The following is a 14,465-nucleotide window of genomic DNA, read 5'->3' as shown; positions in this document are numbered from 1 at the left end:
GACCAGGAGTAGCATTTGTCTACCCCAACAAGGGAGGTGGCTGAGGTTAGCCTTAGGCCCAGTTTAGTTCAAAAATAATCGCATTAAATATTTGGACACCTAAATAAAACATTAAATATACATAAACAATAGAACTAATTACATAGTTATAGAAAAAATCATGAGACGAATCTTTTAAGCCTAATTAGTACATGATTAGTTTTAGGTGCTACAGTAACCAACATGTGTTAATGATGGATTAATTAGACTCAAAAGACTTGTCTCACGGTTTCCAGGCGGAATCTGAAATTTGTCTTGTAATTAGACTACGTTTAGGGGGTGTTTAGATAGGGATAAACTTTTTAGCCTCTTTTTAGCCACATATCAGATCGGATGTTTGGACACTTATTATAAATATTAAACATGGACTCATTATAAAACTAATTACAGAAATGAGAGCTAATTTGCATGATAAATTTTTAAGCCTAATTAATTCATAATTAGAGCATGTTTACTGTAGCATCACATAGGCTAATCATGGATTAATTATGCTCAATCGATTCGTCTCGTGAATTAGTCCAAGATTATGGATGTGTTTTATTAATAGTTTATTTTTACTATTTATAACAAGTGTCCAAACATTCGACGGAACAAGAAACTAAAGTTTAGTCACGTGTCCCAAACACCCCCTTAATGTTTCAAATGTGTGATCATACGTGTCGATATGACATCTCTCCTAAAAATTTTTGGGAACTGAACGCAGGCTTACTCCCAAAGTAAATTTTGCAACAAGGATGTGATTGATACGATACTCTGTTTGTTCTATACACGTTCATACTTCATCCTATCTTACACCACACTTAACACAGTGGCTCAAGATCTCGGCGTGGATGACCGTCAGAGCAAATGATGACCGTCAGAGCAGGTGGATCAATTAATATACTCAAAGTGCATCTAGGTCTCTAATTTATTTTGGTGATTAATGACGATCAAATGATGAGAACTAATGGATTGCGTGAGATTGTGAAGATATATCTAGTCCTCATGAGAAATGTTGTTGTTGGACCGCCCACATTGAAAAGAGAAGAAAATCGGTATACTCGTGTTGGCGTATGTTTATTTTCATGTTTAAGTCAACTAGGAATGCTGTACTACAAATAGGGGTGTGCAAATGAATTATATGAATGAATCTGGTGCTTGAAAATATATTTGAAGTACATTTTTTGCTATCTTTTAAAGTTGCGCTAGAATTTACGAAATTTCTGAAGGGGTCTTCGGAACATTTTAAGAGGTCAGATTCAGTTCTGTTGGCTGTACAGAAGTTCCGAAGAGAGTCTTCGGAAGTCGTGTACAAGGTTGATTTCAGTACTATATATTTTACAGAAGTTCCGAAGAAAGCTTCGGAGGTTCCGTCAAAGATGATTTTGGTACTGTAAGATATACTGAAGTTCCGAAGGCTTTGACTGAAACTTCCAAAGAGTAATTTTTTATAGTTGACTTTGAATTTTTTCTAAGTATTGGGGGCAATTATTTTTGAACTGACTCGAAGTTCCGAAAGGGTCTTCGAAAGTTCCGAAGAGAGCATCTTTTGCCTCCAACGGGCAGAAAATGAGTGGGGGTATAAATACCCACCAACCCCTCAAGCTAGGATTGTTAGTTCCCTTGCTCATCTTTTTGCCCTTAGCTTGTATTTCTTGAGATTCACTTTGAGCCTTGTGTCACGTCTAGAAATTTACACCAAATTTCTGAACAATAGCATGCATTAATCTCGGTCTAGGAATCAGCCTGAGTACACACTATGACAAATTAATACACAGTTTCATGACTTAAAAATAAATAAAAACAATTATCTATCAAAATACAGCGGAAAAAGAAAAACAAGACTAGACCATCTAATCTTCAGCTTCAGCTGGCGAAGACGGCTCCACACCACAGGCATTCTCGACCGCGGACTAAACCTCACTTTAACCTTGAGAACAACCTTCTTACTGAAACTCTGGCACTTGCTCTGGTGGGGAAAAATTAAGCAAGGCTGAGTACAAACCACCGTACTCAACAAGTAACACCCAAGAGAGAAAGAATAATGAATGCAATAGGGTATCAAGGAATAGGCTAAGGTTAAATTGCACAAAGCTGCAGTAATTTAGCAAAACAGTAGATAAAATAGACTGAAATAAAAGTAAAGTAAACATTTAAAATAATCACCCACTGTTCAACGTTACACCACGTTGCAACAGGCCCAGACCACTGTCGAACGTTACACCACGTAGCAACAGGGTCAACCCTCTGTCCAACGTTAAACCACGTTACAACAGACCCAAACCACTGCCAACGTTACACCACGTTGCGCAGGGTCAAACCGGTTCCAAGATTAATCAGGTTATTAATGGTTCAACTAATTCCAGTGAATCTGTCAGTTCGCCCAATAACCGCGGGCACGGCTATTCGAATAGTTTTACTCTACAAAGGTGTACAACTTTACCCACAAGACATGGCTCCCAAGCATGTTACCATGCCCCAACGTATCACCACGATACCTCAGTACGGAATCCATGATAAGACCTTTCACCTAACCCTCCCTAGACAATCGCACCGCACTTCAGGTTTCACCCCCTCCTTTACACCAAGTCGGGCAGTCCCCTCTTGTGCCTTGGTGAATCCGGAAGCAGCAGAAGCTTTCGTTACACCACGATTGCCCGTCCATACTCCATCACGCTCACCCTTACCTTGGTACGTCGAATAGGAAAAAGCTAGATTACGAGTCTCACCATTGCCTATTCTGGCTTATGGTTAGTACGTGTAAGACTTTCAGGGTTTCTTGAGAACCGGTCCTTAATTGCTATAGACACACTCTCAAAACCATGCACCCACAACCCACCATAAGCAATATTTTAGTTGTATTAATCCTCAACGGGATATTAACAATGATTACGACCATTAAAGGTCTATCAAAGTTTAATCAATAATCAAATAATAATTGGTGAGCTAGTTGAACTAAGCGTGGCTAAGCATTGAATAACCCTAATTATAGTCAAATTAACCCTGGGATGACAATAATAATGAGTGGGAATCAACGGATATATTGGTAAATTCCCAACAGATAAGTAAAGTAAATAGATTTGCATAAAACAATGCATGTTTGAATGTAAAGCGAGGAATTTTATAAACATCGGGTCAATATGATCAAAGAAATGTGACACTTGCCTTACTTAGACCCACGAGGAACTTCGGCGACAACTTCGGGAACGAACGGCACTGCGACGGGGTCAAAACCTACGACAAACAATGCAAAACAAGCAAAAACAGACTATAAAACTACTGAAACAGAGAAAGAAACTATTTTTAATGGATTCTTGATATTTTTATGGATTTAATGAAACTTGAATGGACCTAAACGGAGACTAGATGAATTACTTATGAATTTTAGAAGTTTTCTCGGTTTTTTAACTAAACAGAAAAGTCCTAAATCAATTATTGCGCAATTAAATGGGGCGCTGACATCAGCGGAGGGGAGGTGGCGCGCCGACAGGTGGGTCCCGGGGAGGAGAGAGAGGAAGGGGGAGACCGGCGGCTGACGGGTGGGACCCGTCGGTTGGGAGAGAGGGAGGGAAGAGGAGGTGTGGCCGACGTGTGGGGCCTATCGGTCAGAGAGAGAGCAGGGGAGCGGGGAGGGGAGATGCTCGGCCGGCGGCGGCAACCGGCGGGCGGCGACAGCGGCGGCGCGCGGCGCAGCGGCGACGGCGTGACGACGACCGGCGACCGGCGACCGACGACGACGCACGGCTGGCGGCGATGAGCGCGGCGTACCGCAGCGGCGCGACGAGGATGCTGGCGACGGCACACGGGAGCGGAAGGTGATGATGGGCATCGGCAGCGGCGGCACGGCGATCGCATGGCGACGGCGACGACCGGCGGAGGTGCGGCGACGATGGGAATGCAGCGAATTCGCCCGACGACGACGCTGGTGGGAGGAGGCCCGGCGGCGACGACGAAAAAAGAGACAGAGGAGAGGGGAGGGCTCACTGGCGGTGGCGGAGGTTGCGATGAGTCGGCGAGGAGGAGGGACAGGTGACGGTGAGCGGAACGGAGGTGGCGACGACCGGGGCGCGGACAACAGTGCGTGGGCGACGACGTCGAGCGCGGCGGTGAAGAGGGCGAGGAGGCGGCGAGGACGCTCGGGTGCCCACCGGCAGCGACGGAAGCCGGCGGGAGATCGGCGAGGAGGAAACAGTGGTGGCGACACGGATCCACGATGACGGTCGGAGCGCGCGAGGGCAAGGCGGCGGCACCGGCTCGACGTCCACGGGTGGAGAGGAAAAGAGATAGAGAGGGAGGACGATGACGGCTTACCGGTGACGGGGATGGAGCGGCAAGTCGGCGAGGCTAGCGAGGCGCGGGCGGCGAGATCGACTACAGCGGCGGAGGAGGAGGGCGTGGCGGCGGTTCGGGCGGACAGGGAAAGGGCGGCAGCGACGCTCGTGCGAGGGGGTTTTAAAGGGGGAGAGGCGCCGGCTAGGGCGGGACGGCCAGTGGAGAGGAGACCGAGTCGGCGTCGGCCGGAATCGGCGGCGGAGGTTGCGGGCGGCGGGTGGAGTCCGGCTCGGTGGCGAGGAGGACTCGACGTGGCCGGCGTAGCAGGGTGCGGTCGCTGACTGACAGGCCCTGCCTGTCAGTGGCGCGAGGAAGGAGGGAGGATGGACTCCGTGGGCGGGCGCGGCGCGCGGGCGAGCAGGCGAGCTGGGCCGAGGCGGCTGACGGCCCAGGCGGAGGGGGAAGGGGAGGCGCGCGTGGGCAGGAAGGCCGGCTCGGCTGGGCCGGCCTAGAGGGAGAGGTGGGCCGGCTCGGCTGGGCCAGCCCGGGAAGGGAGAGGGGAAAAGAGAAAGAAAAAAGAAAAAGAGAGAGAAGGAAAATTGGACTTCGGCCCAATTTGAGAAGGAAGGGAAAAAGAAAGGAAAAAGAAGGGAAAAAGGAAAGCCTCACTTTTGCCAAATTTTAAATTAATTTGTTTGGCCAAATTTTATACTTCTTTAATTTGAATTTAAATCCTGTTAATCGATTTTGAACCTCGATTTAATTAATTACTTTCTTTAGAGAGATTTTTTTCTGAGTTAATTAAGCCAATTATTATTTACGAATTTCTTTTACGAATTAAGGCTTAGGATAAACTCAGGGTGTGACACCTTGCTTACTCACCGCCTACTCTCCACAGATCTAAGTGATTTGGACTTTGTGTGGGTAAGAGTGTGTGGATTTGAGTTGGTTTAAGTGCTTGGTGTTGACTTCGTGAAGAAATTTCTTGAGTACTAGATTCATCCCCAAGAACTCGTTGCAAGCTTGTTACTCTTGATGGTTGAGAACACCTAGATGGTTGCGCATCGTTCCTTGAGCCACCAAAGTTCTCGTGGTGCACAGGGAAAAAGTTTGTGAAGGTTGGGTCTCGCATCCACAAGGGAAGAGACACCTCGAGTGAGGGGGAGTGCATAAGTGCAACCCCGAGAAAAGAGTTGTGAAAACCCGGCTCAAGTTGAGCTCCTTAACAGAGAGTACAATCCCCTCAAGGATTAGAACTTCGATAAAAAGTCTCTGTGCCTACTTGTGACTTGAGCTTTGGTTTTGGTTGTCACACGTACTCTAGTTGCTGGTTGTGCAAAGCTTGAAGTTGGTTTGCTTATTTGTGTTTTGGTTAGCTAGATCTACTCATTTCTTGTTCTAGATATGGTGTTGTCGGAAGTTCTGAAGATCACTGGAACTTCCGAAGGCTGAAAGTTCTGAAGCTCTGACTAGAACTTCCAAAAGTTTCAGCTTTCACTTTTTAGGATTGTTTTTTAATCGCTTGTTCACCCTCCTCTAGGCCTTGATATACTCTTTCATATACTACATCTATTTCATATTGTAAGACTTTATAGTTTTGTTTAAATTCATCAATTGATAAATATATATAATTTATATATATGTCTAGATCCATTAACATCCATATGAATCTAGACAATGCTAGAAAACTTATATTATGAAACGGAGGGAGTAGAAAATATCCGAGTAATCTGCATTTTTTTTTGTTGTTTCCTAAGATGTATCCAAATTTTTGATAAATGGTTTTCAGTAGCGACTTGCTTGCAAAAGTTGACTTGCACAGAGCATTAGACCGAGTATATTATTAGTAATTTTTAAAGCATATGAATATGGATAGATATAGATGATTTACGAGTTGAAAGTTTTGAAATCTTTACCTTATGAGTTGAAAGTTTTAATCTGGAGTTAGAAAGTTTTGGTCGCACATATGTTGGCTCTACCTCTGGTTGGATCCGTGCGCCACCAGCGCACACTTGCTAATCAGCAACACGAATAAACATTACTATCAAAGTATACACATGTGGAATCAAAAATGCTACCTCGTTTTATATTTATAATATAAGATGTTTGAATTTCTTGATTATAACGTTTAAATATTCGTCTTATTCGAAAATTTAGTACTATATAAAAAAATGACGAGTCGTGCTTAAAATTTTTTATAATAAAGTAAGTCACAAGCAAAATAAATGATGTTTTCATAATTTTTTGAATAAGATAAATAATTAAATATTATAACTAAGAAAGTCAAACATCTTCGTTATGAAACTGAGGGAGTAGTAACAAACAAACTAAAAAACTACACATAAAGCAGTTGTGAGATGCCAGTAAGATTTTTTTTTCCCTATACGTGCAAATGAAAAGTTTGACCGTAGAAATATGTGACGCAAGAAGCTAAACAATCTACCATATCTGATGTTTTTTTTAGAAAGTTAACTATTTTAAATCCCATTCAACAAATATGAGCACATGCCTGCACAAAATCCACTTCCATATAGGTAGCATTTCTCTTGGGCACCTAGTTGTTTCATTTTGATAGAAGTTACGTACTTACATGCATGATAGTCCCTTCTATATATCGCTGGAAAGCATTAAAAAAATGGGGTTTTCCCTCCAAGAATTGAACTTTCGAAGATCGAACCCAAGGAGCACCATATATAATAAACAACAGCTATAATCCCTAGTAGATCACTCCTCGATCAAAATTAACACACTTGCAGATTTTCCACTGATGCATACCAGTCCACCATTACAGAAATGAAAATCCTGCAGCAAAAGGTAGCACTCTTGCATGTCAGGAAACGTCGAAGGAGAATCTGGATTTGCCCAAGAAGAAGATATCTTCGTTACGCTTACCTGAGACCAGAACGGCCCAGCAAAGCGCGGCGATGGCACGCGGAGGCGCGGAGCCGGCGCTTGGCCGTGCCGCGTCGGCGGAGGAGTCGCAGTTGGAGGTGGAGTTCCAGTCCCCGCAGAGGCAGAGGTCGCCGTGGCTGTCCCCGTCGTGGCCGCACACCCCGCCCGTGGCGCGGCACGCGCCGCAGAACCCGCGGTTCGCCTCCGGCAGCGCCCACGACGCCCGGATGCCGTACGCCCATCCGGCCGGCCCGGCCGCTCTCACCGGCGCCAGGCTGTACGCGCTGCTGTACCCCTCGCACTCGAGCCGGCTCACGTTCACCGCCCGGATGGCGTCCCACGACACCGCGCAGCACTCCGGCGGAACGGACGCGCCGTACGCCGCGCCGGACGGCCGCCGCCCGTCGTAGTCCTCCCACGCGGGGCAGCCGTAGTACTCGCCGCAGCCCATCCCGGACACGTTCCGGCACGGCAGGTGGCGGTCGGGGAAGCCCTGGAAGAGCGGCGAGCTGGCGCGGCAGCCGAGGAGGAGGAACACGTTGTCCGGGTCCGGCGCCAGGTACGGCGCGCGCCACGGCTCGACGACGAACCCGTTGCCCCGGCCGCCGCGGGAGCGGTCGAGCGCGCGGCAGTCGGACATGGCCGGGTCGTGCAGGGTGAGGCCGCGGTAGGCGTAGTCGATGTCGAGGACGCGGTAGGAGCCCGACGGGAGGTGCAGCATCAGCGCGCCGTTGATGCAGTAGAGCAGGTCGCGGAACCCCGCGTGGCCGCACCCCGCCCGGAGCGCGAACGGGTAGTCCACCGTGATGTTGCCGCAGAAGGACCGGCACGTCGTGATCGGCACGTTGGCGGCGTCGGCGGCGGCCGGCGGCCGCGCCATGGCGAATGCGCACAGTGCGAGCAACGCAGCTAGGTGAGGACGTGCTGGCGCCACTGCCATGGTGGTCGCTCGATCGAGACGGGAGATGAGTGTTCGCAAGAACATTACATACTAGCTAAGGCTGTCGGCGTATAGGCTATAGCTGAGATTGATACCTTGCTTCAGTTCGAGACTTCGAGTGAGAGCTGGGAGGCATCATTTGCTTTTCTTTTTCGGCGCTTTAGCTTTAGCTTTGCTTTGATTTAATCTTCTTATTAGCGTTCATCTTCAGGACATGCTTTTCGTTCGGTCTCCCGGTCAAATCAAGCGAACCACACCACATTATTCATACTAGTTGGCAACTCGTGCGCGGTATGGCTTTTGTTATTAATATTATATAAACATCAAAAATATAACCATATACTTAAAACTATAGTCGCATAGACTAAAAGAATAAATCATTGCCTGATAATAATTAATTTTGGGAGTTCCATAATAAAGTTACAAACATAGAGGGTAACATATTTGCAAACGAAAAATAATTTATGAATAAAACTTTTATATACGTTTCTTAGCGATTTAAAAACTAATACTGAAAAATAAACTTCGGTGAAAAAACCTAAAAAACAACCCCAATTGTAAGGTTGAATATTCAAATTTTGGGAATTGGGATATAAACATAATCATAAGCGAAAAGACGGGGTAACACTAAAGTGAGAGTCCAAGTTAGGTACAACCTTATATTAATCAATTCCAAATTTCTGATTACTGATTTTTCAGAAAAACTGAAAACGAAGGGCCCACAATATTTTTAGTTGCATGTTTTCTAGCACAAACTACAAAAATACGAGTTACAATCATCATAATATAATATGCATAATCAGTATGATCATTTTTTTTATGTTTCAGGTGGTAGAGCTCTATCCTGCTAATATATTGACGTGCAATCATTTTGCGCGTTCAAGGAAAAAAAAGGTGGCAGAGCTCTCTCAAAGTATGCAGTATAGAGGTACATAGATAGTGGTGGTAATGGGTTGAAGTTTTTGGTCTAGAAAATTTAAAGGGCTGGGTTTGGAAAAGTATAGGCTGAAACTTTATAGATTTTTAAGCTAAAAATATATTTAAGACTGAATGTGGCTGTAAAAGTACCCGAGGGCCTTGACTCATTACTTCCCCTAGCTATAGTGTCACACCCGGAGTTTCGTCCTAAGCCTAAATCGTAAAAAAAGAAATCCGTAAATAACAATTGGCTTAATTAACTCAGGAAAAATCCCTCTAAAAGGAATTAATTCACTTAAATCGAGGCTCGCAAATCGACTAACAGGATTTAAATTCAAATTGCAGAAGTATAAAATTTGGCCAAATAAATTAATTTAAAACTCGGCAAAAGTGGGGTTTTCCTTTTTCCCTCCTTTTTCCTCTCTTTTTCCCTTCCTTCTCAAATTGGGCAGAAGTCCAATTTTCCTCCCTCTCTCTTTTTCCTTTTTCTTTTTCTTTTTCTTTTCCCTCCCGGGCCGGCCCAGCCGAGCCGGCCCATCCTCCTCCTCGGCCGGCCCAGCCGAGCCGGCCTCCCTCCGCCCGCCAGCGCGCGCTCCCGCCTGGGCCGCCGCTCGGCCCAGCTCGCGCGACGCCCGCGCCGCGAGTCCGCGCCGCCTCCCTCCTCTCTCCCGCGCCACTGACAGGTGGGGCCCACCTGTCAGTGACTCCTTCGCCGCTCGCCCGCGCCGCGCCGCGTCCGAGCCGGACTCCGCGCCGCCGCCGCAACCGCCGCCGCCGAGACCGCGTCGTCGCCGACTCGGTCTCCAACCTCCGCCCGCCCTAGCCGGTGCCGCCACCCTATAAATTCCGAGTCGCCACGCGCCGCCGCTCACTTTCCGCCGTCGCTCGTGTCGCCGCCGCGCCGCCGCCTCTCGCCGCCGCCGCGCAACTTCGCCGTCGGACGCCGGTCGCCGCCGCTTTGTTGCGCCACCACCTCCGTCCCGCTGTCGCCGACCGGTTGCTACCCTCGTCGCCGCCAGTGAGCGTTCCCGCGCCGCGCATTCCTCCGTCGCCCGTCGCCGTCGCGCCCGGTCGCCTCGCCGCCGCCAATCGATCTCCGCCGCCACCGCCGATCTCCCGCTCCCGCCCGCGTCGCCACCTTCGCCTCGGTCTCGCCGACCCGTCCGCACCCTCGCCGCCGCCGGTGAGCCTCCGCACCCTCCTCCCCTCTTTCTCCCCCTCTCCGGCCGACCGCCGCCGAGTCGCGCGCCGTCGCCGGACGAGGCCGTCGCCCGCCGCTCCCGCCGGCCACCGTGGTCGTCGTCGCCTCCGCGTCGCCGACGTCTGGCCGCCGTCGCTTGCGCCCGCGCGTGCCGCACCGTCGCCGCTTGCCAGTCACCGTCGCCGCTGTTCTTCCACCGCCGCCCGTGCGTCGCCGCCCCGGCCGTCGTCGCCGTCGCGCCGTCGCCGCTCGCCGGTCGTCGCCGTCGCGCCGTCGCCGTCGCGTCGCCGTCGCCGTGCGCCGCCGCCGCCGCGTCGCCCGCCGCTCCCGCCGGTCGCCGCCGTCCGCCCGACCGCGCGTTCGGTCCCCATCTCTCTGTTCCCTCTCGCTGACGAGTGGGTCCCACTCGTCAGTCGCTCCCGGCGCCCCGCCCTCTCTCTCTCCTCCCGGGCCCAGCTGTCAGGCCTCTCTCCCTCTCTCTCTCACCGACAGGTGGTCCCCACCTGTCAGCCGTCAGCTTCCTCTCTCCTCGCTGACGTCAGCAGCCCCATTAATTGCGCAATAATTGATTTAGGACTTTTCTGTTTAGCTAAAAAACCCAGAAAACTTCTAAAATTCATAAGTAATTCATCTAGTCTCCGTTTAGGTCCATCCAAATTTCATTAAATTCATAAAATTATCAAGAATCCATTAAAAATAGTTTCTTTTGCTGTTTTAGTAGAGTTTGTGCCTGTTTTATTTATTTTTGTGCTTTGTCGCTTAGATTCGGACCCCGCCGAAGAGCCGGTTTACTTCGAGATCGTCGCCGAAGTTCCCCAGGGGCCAGAGCAAGGCAAGTGACACGCATCCTTGAACATATTGAACCCATTATTGCAAATTCCCCGCTTATTTATTTCAAATATGCATTGTTTTAATTAAAGTACTTACTTTATGCTATTTTCGGGTAAACCTTACTTTTATGCCGTTGTTTATCCAATTTTGTTCGTTGCTGGACCAGGGGTAATTTGATTAGAGTCAGGCCTAGGTTAATGCTTAGCCATGCTTAGAACAAATAGCTCATGGGATCACATATAATTATGCTTAGTTCTGAATAGCCGAGATAATGATTCACTACCCGGTTCGGGTTAATGTCAACTAAAATATTGATAATGGTGGGCTATGGGTGCATGGTTTTGAGAGTCGCACCCATGGCGATTAAAGACCGGTTCACGGGAAACCCTGGAAGTCATTAAGTGCTAACCACATGCCGAAATGGGTAAGGTGGGATTTGGAGCATGACTTCGAACTATTTGACGTACCCAGGCAAGGGTAGGCGTGATGGAGTATGGACGGGCAATCGTGGTGTAACGAAAGCTTCTCCTGCTTCCGGATCTACCGAGGCACAAGAGGGGACTGCCCGACTTGGTGTAAAGGAGGGGGTGAAACCTGAAGTGTGGTACGATTGAATAGGGAGGGTTGTGTAACGGGTCCTATCACGGTCTCCTTTCCGGTATGCCGTGGTGGTATGTCGGCGCACGTTCAAGTGTAGTGGAGTCGTGTCTTGTGGGTACAGTAGTACACCTCTGATCAGAGTATAAACTATTCGAATAGCCGTGCCCACGGTTACGGGCGAACTCCCAGCTTCACTGTGATTAGTGAACCCTAATAACTTGAGTAAAATCTGTTATCACTCGGGACTACTGCAACGTGGTGTAACGTTGAGTAGTGGTTGGGCCTGTTGCAACGTGGTGTAACGTTGGACAGTGTTGTGGTACTTTACAACTGTTTATTTATTTATGCTTTACTGTATTTAAATTACCTTTATTCTTTCAATCTCTGTTATTTATTTAAATTGCTGCTTTGTCGCAACTAACCCGAGCCTGTCCTTGTTAATCCCTATACATCATTTGTTTCCCCCTTGTCCGTGTTACTTGTTGAGTACGGTGGTTTGTACTCAGCCTTGCTTAACTTTCCCAACCCAGAGCTAGAAGCAGAGTCCGATGGAGGTGCCTCTCAGGAGTGAGCTGTTCCGCCGTCGAAGTGTTGCCTGTGGACTGGAGCCGTACCCGCTGGAGCTAGTCTACCCCTTTGTTTTTTCTTTCCGCTGCATTTCCGCTAGAATAAGTGTAATTTTCAGTTGTTTCTAAGAACGATGGTTATGTAATCAACATTGTCTTTTTGTGTACCCTGGCTGGTCCTGGACAGGGATTTAATACACAGTTAAGTTCAGAAATTCATGTGAGGAATTTCTGGGCGTGACATATAGATAGGTATAAACTTATTCATGGGCATTCAGTCTAACTAGCCCAATCTGATTCGGCCCAAAAACAAGCCCAAGCTTAGCCCAGTCGTGCTAGGCTAGGCTTAGGGCTCAACTTCAAAGCCCAAGAGCGTGAAAAACCCTAGAAAAACATGGGGTATTTAGGCCATGTTCGACTGCCCTATTTTCTAACCCAGATTTACTCGTTTTTCGCGTGCACGTTTTTCGAACTATTAAACAGTGTATTTTGTGAAAATTTTCTATAGTGAAGTTACTTAAAAATCATATTAATCTATTTTATAATTTTTTATAATTAATAATTAGTTAACTATGTACTAATCTATTACTATGTTTTCTACGCCGGATAACTAACCCTTATCCCCCCACGCCGAACGCAACCTTAGTGCGGGTATGGCACTCGGGTCTAGGGTTTTTACGCTGGGTTTTCTTCAACCTAGCTTCATCCTGCATTTAAGTAGGTATATACATGGCTATCAAAAATAGCTCGAGCTCAACTCACCCTAGTTTCAATTTCAGCTCGGCTTCACGACAACTCATAGCATTGGTATCTAGGAAGCAAGGGGGTTAGGAGGTAGCAGAATGACTGTTGTATCTCATGGCAACATTGCCTCCTAGAGATGTGGCTCATAGTGTTTATAGCAATCTAAAGGAAGGCTGGGAGGGCGCTTGGTGGCGATGACCTAGGGGAAGGACGTGGTGGGAGCAGGGCAACACATATGCATAAGCTATAGTTTGTATGCGTCATGTCCTCTTGCGGCATTATGATTGGAAGTTGTGATTTAGCATTAGGGATGTGATTGTCAACATGTCATCGGCCTTGTTAAGGTCACTGCTACATTTACCGGTATTACCAACGACATGTCCTCATGTTCCATCTCCCTCCATATTATCATCTTTTGATATTTTGTTGCCTTGTGTTCTATTTATGGCATGAAGTCGCCACACCATAGTTTTCCCATGTCAATCGATGTCACCTCATCCCATCACCTACATACATGCACACATTTGCAAGGGTACTTCCTATAATCACCCAAGTTTTTGTCGAACTCCTCTATACCTACCAATCATCAATTTTGACTCGACAGATCACCTCTGAAAATATTAGGGTGTTCCCTCTTTTTTTTTCACATTCTTCTTTATATGGCAGGAGCCCCACACCACCCACTTCCTATATCGGTCTGCGTCATCTTGTCCCATGGCCTGCTAAAGTGCTCATACTTGTAGTGGCGCTGCAATTGTTAGATCTCCATCAAACTCTTTATTGTCCACCATTCATCAACCCTATTGGGCAGATCACATGTGAAAATGATAATATTATGTGTAATTAAATAGGAAAGAATGCATGGCACATATCTTCAAGTGAATCACAAAGGTTATAACATTTATCATTTATTCATCTTCTATGCTTGATTATGAGGTTGTATCGAACGTACCGGAATTGGGGTTAGCATTTTACTTGGGGTTGTCTAAGTATTTTTCCCATGGTTTTTCAGCCTATCTATGTTGTATATTTTTGCCAATCAGATCAAGATACTGCGATCCACATTTAACCTCCTTTCCAACATACACATCAATACTAACTCCTCCCCCTACTTCCCACCTAGCCGACCGCATCTTACACATGCCACACGCTTTTAAACTTATTTGCCTCGACCCCCCAATGCCGACGAGTGCCCATGGTTGGCTGGCGCCATTGCTATGCTAAAATGGTCCTGACTCCACCACACCATCATTCGCCTCCATGCCACCCTTCTGGCTCCTTCCCCAACTGTGATAAGATTTCCGCATGCCACTATTTTTTCTCGTATTTGGTGGCATTTGTTGGATCCGCCTTCACTCACTGGCATCTCCTTCCTCTGTACCTACAGCTTCAATGGTGCCACCGTGACCTCATGCACCATTAGACCTGCGCTATCCACACCCCCCAAAACCCGAGCAACTTCCTCACACCTCCCATTCTCACC

At 47.7% G+C, this 14,465-nt stretch overlaps 1 protein-coding gene across 1 annotated transcript; it reads right to left on the bottom strand.

The window, feature by feature from the left end:
• Nucleotides 1-6,805: 6,805 nt before the first annotated feature.
• On the bottom strand, nt 6,806-8,167 carry LOC102713638. The gene is made up of 2 exons (XM_040524650.1): nt 7,183-8,167; nt 6,806-7,092 (listed from the first exon to the last, which is right to left on the bottom strand). The coding sequence occupies exons 1-2, from the start codon at nt 8,165-8,167 to the stop codon at nt 7,076-7,078; spliced, it is 1,002 nt and encodes a 333-aa protein (XP_040380584.1). The 3' UTR covers nt 6,806-7,075.
• Between the last annotated feature and the right edge of the window lie 6,298 nt (nt 8,168-14,465).

Source organism: Oryza brachyantha, chromosome 5, assembly GCF_000231095.2.
Source record: "Oryza brachyantha chromosome 5, ObraRS2, whole genome shotgun sequence".
Taxonomy (NCBI): domain Eukaryota; kingdom Viridiplantae; phylum Streptophyta; class Magnoliopsida; order Poales; family Poaceae; genus Oryza; species Oryza brachyantha.
The sequence above is the reverse complement of the archived record's forward strand: the minus strand, read 5'-3'. Positions and strand labels throughout refer to the sequence as shown.